At 52.7% G+C, this 6,000-nt stretch overlaps 1 protein-coding gene across 1 annotated transcript in view; it reads right to left on the bottom strand.

Moving 5' to 3' along the window:
• Positions 1-2,059: 2,059 nt before the first annotated feature.
• Positions 2,060-6,000, bottom strand: part of ERICH1 (glutamate rich 1) — a 56,372-nt gene continuing 52,431 nt past the window's right edge. The window contains exon 6 of the mRNA XM_059049567.2: positions 2,060-2,179. Coding sequence (XP_058905550.1) covers positions 2,148-2,179 — 32 coding nt within the window. The 3' untranslated portion in view covers positions 2,060-2,147. The remainder of the gene's footprint in view (positions 2,180-6,000) is intronic.

The raw sequence follows: 6,000 nt of genomic DNA, 5'->3' as shown, positions 1-6,000 counted from the left end.
CTTCTGGTCCACAGCCCCTAAAGCCCTGCCCTCCCTCCACACGACCTGCAGTGAGTCCCCCGCCTCCAACCACTCATCCACTCAGTAAGGTTCATCGAGTCTTGCTGTGCGCCAACCCCCCCAACCACAGTACTGAGGACAGGATGTAAACAGCAGACTTCCCGGAGGGCCCTGGCATCTGCAGGCGGGCCCAATGGGACATCACACAGACACACACACAGTTAGAGGTGGTGAGAGCAGTGAAGGACAAGTTTGGGGGCTGGCAGAGCTGGGGACTAGCTGGGAGCCCTGGGGTGTGATGAGAAAGTGGCCTGAGGGGTGAGCAGCAAGCGGAGAACAAGGCAGACACCCTGATGCCATGTTGTCAGGATGGGAGCCTGGCTCTTAGCTGCACCTGGTTCCATCCAGGGAACCTCTGCTTCTTCTCCTCCAGAGACTCAAGCTCCGTCTTTGCAGGGATAAGAAAGGTGCCGTCACTGGGTGGCACAGAGCTGGGGAGGGGCCTCAGGGGTCAGAGCTTCTTAACTGACCATTAAAGGATCCTCCTTATTTCAGGGGTGACCTTCACCTTCTCTACAGAACCTGACGTTGCCAAATCTTGAGCATCTGGGCTTAGTCAGCTTGGGCTGTGTCTTAGTCCGTTCAGGCTGCTGTAATAACGTACCACAGACTAGGGGGCTTATAAACAACAGATGTCTGCTTCTCAGTCCTGGAGGCTGGAAATCCAAGATCAAGGTGTCAGCAAGGTGTAGTGGTGAGAGCTTCCTGGTTCATAGATGGCGTCTTCTCCCTGTGTCCTCACGTGGAGGAAGGGCTGGGGGCCCCTGTGGGGTCTCTGTTAGAAGGACACTAATTCCATTCATGGGGGCTCCACCCTCATGACCTCAGGACCTCCCCAAATGTCCCCCCCAAAACCATCACATGGGGGCTAGGATTCAATATATGAATTTTTGAGGGACATAAATATTCAGACCATAGCAAGTTGCTGTAATAAAACACCGTAGATGAATTTGGAGTGGCAGCGGGGACGATCAGCTCATAACATGGGCTATTCTTCTGAGTAAACCGTGTTGCTTCTTGTTTTTTGTACCAATAGACCAGGACTAGATTTTTCCAGATCTGCCATCCCCATCACTGTAAGTCGTGAATTTGTGCCTTTAAAAAAACCTCTTCACTGTGTTTTGGGAGGACTTCAGAGGGAGAGGGAGCTGTCTGTAAACATCTGAACACCAATTCTGAGCTTTCTTCCACGATGTCCATTCCCGTCGGCCTTGCATTTGCATCGGGGACAGCTGACCAGTCCAGCTTCTGCACAAGACACTCACTGTCTGTCTTGGAAGGAGGGAGGGTGGGGGACGTCTGGTCTATGGCTGTCTGCGCTCACACGTGGCGTTCAACCAGGCCCCTCAGCCACTCCTCCTGTGAGGACAGGTCCCCCAAGAAAGGGGTGGGCTCAGGACCTTTGTGCATGACGCCCCCTCCAGGCACGCCTGGCTCCGAGGAAAAGCTCATCTCTATTCTCCCCAAATTGTGGGCAGGGGGGAAAATGATTCCGACCTTTGGCCACATCGGTCTGTCCCGCTCCTGTGAGACCCTCTTCCTGATGAGCCCAAGGACAGGGTGGATTGCTGGGGCTGCAGCGGGTGTGATACTGTGAGGTAACGTTTGGTTTCCGTCCCAAGTTCCTGACACAAGAGCCTCGGGTTCTCCAGAGTGATGAGTGACTTTTTATAAGTAATGAGGTGACTGCTGGTGAGGCCCCAGGGCTTCAGGATGGGGGCTGGTGGCCAGAGGAACCCTCCTGTGATTACAGGGTTGGAACTTTCAGCCCCAACCCGACCTCCCTGCGGAGAGCAGAGGGGGAGAGAAAAGAGCTCCTCCTCCCCACCTCCCTCCCCATCCTTTCCTTAGGGTTACATCATTGTTCTCTTTAATGCTTACATTTTTCCAAATCTGGCCACTGGGAGACTCCTGAAGCTGGCTTTTCTGTCATTTTGATAAGTCCTTTTACAGTTTTGAGCAATTACTTGCTTCCTGGAACAAGATACTCTGGACTCACCTTGTACTTTTCCTGCTCCACGCCTGGAACCGGCCGTTTCTCCAAGGGGCCTGGTTAATTCCGGGCAGAAGGTGGGCAGCAGTGGTTCTTAAACTCTGCCTCTCAGGAGCCCCTGACATGCTGGAAAGGTATTGAGGACACTGTGAGCTGTGCTTGTGTGTATATTGACTATAAACATTTACCACACTAGAAATTAAACAGAAATTTAAAAACATGTATTCATTCATTTTAAAAGAATAATAAACCCCTCATATGTTAACACAAATAACGCATTTGAGTGAAAAATAACTATACTTTTCAAAACAAACTCTTTAGCAAATTTACTATAGAATGGGAAAAGAGAGGAAGAAGTATGTTAATATTCCTTCCTGATAATTATGGATACTTTTTATACAACAGCCAACCTCAACAAGTTGAGGTTTCTTTTTAAAAAAAATTTAAATTTGTTTATTTAATTAATTTATTTTTGGCTGCGTTGGGTCTTCGTTGCGGCGCGCAGGCTTTCTCTAGTTGTGGTGAGCGGGGGCTACTCTCCGTTGCGGTGCATGGGCTTCTCATTGCGGTGGCTTCTCTTGGTGCGTGGGCTTCCATAGTTGTGGAACGCGGGCTCAGTAGTTGTGGCTCGCGGGCTCTAGAGCGCAGGCTCAGTTGTTGTGGCGCATGGGCTTAGTTGCTCTGCAGCATGTGGGATCTTCCTGGACCAGGGCTCGAACCCATGTCCCATGCACTGGCAGATGGATTCTTAACCACTGTGCCATCAGGGAAGCCCTGAAGTTTCTTAAAGGTTGGTGGCAGCTGGAATATGAAATCATGTCAATAATTGTGATGGATATGAGGTTTCCAAAATTCAAGGTTTCAAGTGAAGATATGAATTTTATCACTGGCAACAAGTACTATCAGTACGCGTTATCTCTCACACAATATATAACGTTGTATACACTGCATGTAATACACAATAGTGTATATAACATATAATGCATGTATGTGCATATATATATATATATATATATATATATATATATATATATATACATACACGTGTATATATATCATTTGTCTTTAACCATTGCAGATGTAAACTCAGGATGGGTTCCTAGGCACGAGCCCTTTCTGGGTTATTTCTAGACCACCTTCCGCAGTGCCCTGTGTCTCCCACCAGCCACGTGGTGACCCTCTTGTCCCTCACAGCCTCATCAGCAAAGTTTTTGTTTATGGCTGGCTAAGTGTGTGAATTTCTTTGCAATCTGATTTGTGAGAACGATTCAAGCAAACTTTTTTTTTTAATAATTAAAAAAACAACATTATTTATTTATTCAGCTGTGTTGGGTCTTAGTTGTGGCACGTGGGATCTCGTTGCAGCTCGCGGGCTTCTCTCCAGTTGTGGCGTGTGGGCTCTAGAGTGCGCGGGCTCAGTAGTTGCCACACGTGGGCTCAGTTGTCCCGTGGCATGTGGGATCTTGGTTCCCAGACCAGGGATTGAACCCGCGTTCCCTGCATTGGACGGCGGATTCTCAACCACTGGACCACCAGGGAAGTCCCCAAGCAAACTTTTGGTTCCGCGTATTTCCCTTCCCCGGGCCAGCCAACCGAAAACTTGTCACGGTTGTGTTTTTCATCGTTTTCCTTCTCATCTGCATTGATGACGCTAGCGTGCCCCTCCACCAAAAAGCTGCTCAGTTGGGCTAAAAGAGGATCAAACATTTGAGAACGAGGACAACAAGCCTTTTCAGAGCATCTGCGCCCTCCCCCAGCTGGGTGACCTGCGAGCGCCAAGCCCCTCCCCGCCTGGGGGTCTCCATCCATCCTGACACCAGAATGTCTGAACCAGGACCAAATGTCAGGTGTGACCCGTGAGCCCCGTGCCCCCTGCTGTGCGTTCCCCCGCATCACGGCGCTGTCCATGTCCCTGGCTCTGTCTTTTCCTGCTACTGCTGTGACATCACAGCTTCTCAGGACTGGCTGAAACGGAGGGAGGTCTGCCTGCTGGTCCTTCCTCTTTCTTCCCGAGCACAATTATCCCTGATTTGAGAGGGTGTCTTTTTCAGTCTCTGCCCACAGTCCCCCCGACTCTGCAGGGAGCCCCACGTCTGGATTCAGTGGCGGAGACTCTGGATGCTCCGGACCCCCCTCACCCCCACCCAGGCCCTGACCCCACAGTCGTGGACCCAAGACCCTGCGCTTAAGGCGGACCAGCATTTGCCCTTGGCTTAAACTTCACAACGGCTCAACCTGCATCGCCATGCATCGCAGATGGAGGGCGGGCCCTCCCCACGTCTCCAGGGGCTGTGCTTTCTCAGCCCCGGGGGGTGCAGGCCTCGCCTGGCAGGAAAGAATGAGACTGGCTCGCCCTGACCTCTGGGGGCTCCATGGTGTCACTCGTGGGCCCGGAGAGCGTGGTGGGCCAGCCCGGAGGCGAGGCTCCGTCATCCCCTCTGCTCTGGGGCACCCGGGGCCCCTTCCAGCCTCTCTGAGCACCGGGCACCATGGACCGGACCTCTCTTCCCCAGCCCCCCTCCTCACCTCCTGAGCCTCATCGCTCCGTTTGCCTCTTTCTTCTCTGTTTTCCCACCGCCCATATGGACGCACCTGCGAGAGCCCTAAACCCTGTGTGACTTTTCAGGAGGTGGGCCTTTGGGGGGAGATTAAGGTCAGATGAGGTCACAGGCTGGATCCTGCTCTGATGGGGGTGCTGGGGTCCCCTCTCCCCACAGAGGAAAGGCCACGTGAAGACACACAAGGTGTGTCTCCAGGCCAGTAAGAGGCCCCATGGGACCGGCCAGGCTTGTGGCCTGGGACTTCAGCCTCCGGAATGGAGGGGATCAACGTCTGTCTGGCACCTGGTGGCCCACAGGAGACGCCGGCTTCTCCGTGAGGCATCCTGATGGCTGGCCCGCCATCCCCGGGCCCGGCACCCAGACTGCGCTTTTTCCTCTTCCTCACCCGCCATCACCCCGCTCGCTCCGAATGATTAAATGCGGGCCAAGTTCTACTAATGAGCAGAGCAGGCAGGAAACTGTCATTTTCCTATTGTCAGTTTGCCAAGGTCCACTTCAGCCAAATCAAGACTATTTAATCACCCTTCACGTAACAAGAGCTGAAATGGGGTATCTATTCCGTGGAGCCCTCGGGTTCACACTCAGAGTCCTCAGGAGACAGCTGACCAGGAAAGGGAATCATACGTGCAGACTTTTCTTTTCCAGGAGTTTTAAGAGGGCTTCTCACAGCCTTTCATCCGTGGCCTCGGTGCTGGAGACGCAGATGTGACAAAGTGACCTGGGCTCCGTGCTTCAGCTCTGGGCTTGGCCTGAGTCCTCAGGCTCCATACAACCCTTGCCGGCCCATGTGGCACTGACTCTCCACACACCTCTCGCCTGCACCAGCACATTTTCTGCCTAAAAACAGACTTTCCCCTAAAAGGCAGCACAGACACCCCTCTTCAGCACCAATAAGATGCGGGATCCCCAAAGCAGCCCTGATGGATGTGCCGGGGTGAGAGATCCCGCAGGCGGGCAAGGGGCAGTTCACCCCACACAGGGCTCAGCCACTACTGTGCAGTGGGCAGTCTGTCTGTCTGCAGCGTTGGCGCACAATCCTTTTCCCATCTTTGGCCGTGGTCTCCCGGTATTTCCCCCTCCCCACCTGATGGTGACTCAGCAACACAACTGATGTTGCCATGGGGATTGATTTTCAGAAAAGGTGAACAGTTCTTGGCACAAAAGGAGGTGCTACAGCCCCCACGTGTACGACAGACCATGGCACTCCCGAAACATGCAGGAAATACTGCAGTTGTGTGAAAACCGCCTTGTGTTTATACGTGACAACACAGGTGGTGCTGAGCTCAGATCGCTGTAAACAGCTTTCTCACCTGCATACCTGTCTCTGGAACACCTGCAGGTCAGGGGGCATCTGGGGAAACTGCACGAGGGCTGTCCTGCATGGTG

The sequence above is a fragment of the Kogia breviceps genome, chromosome 20, assembly GCF_026419965.1.
Source record: "Kogia breviceps isolate mKogBre1 chromosome 20, mKogBre1 haplotype 1, whole genome shotgun sequence".
Classification (NCBI taxonomy): Eukaryota; Metazoa; Chordata; class Mammalia; order Artiodactyla; family Physeteridae; genus Kogia; species Kogia breviceps.
The sequence above is the reverse complement of the archived record's forward strand: the minus strand, read 5'-3'. Positions and strand labels throughout refer to the sequence as shown.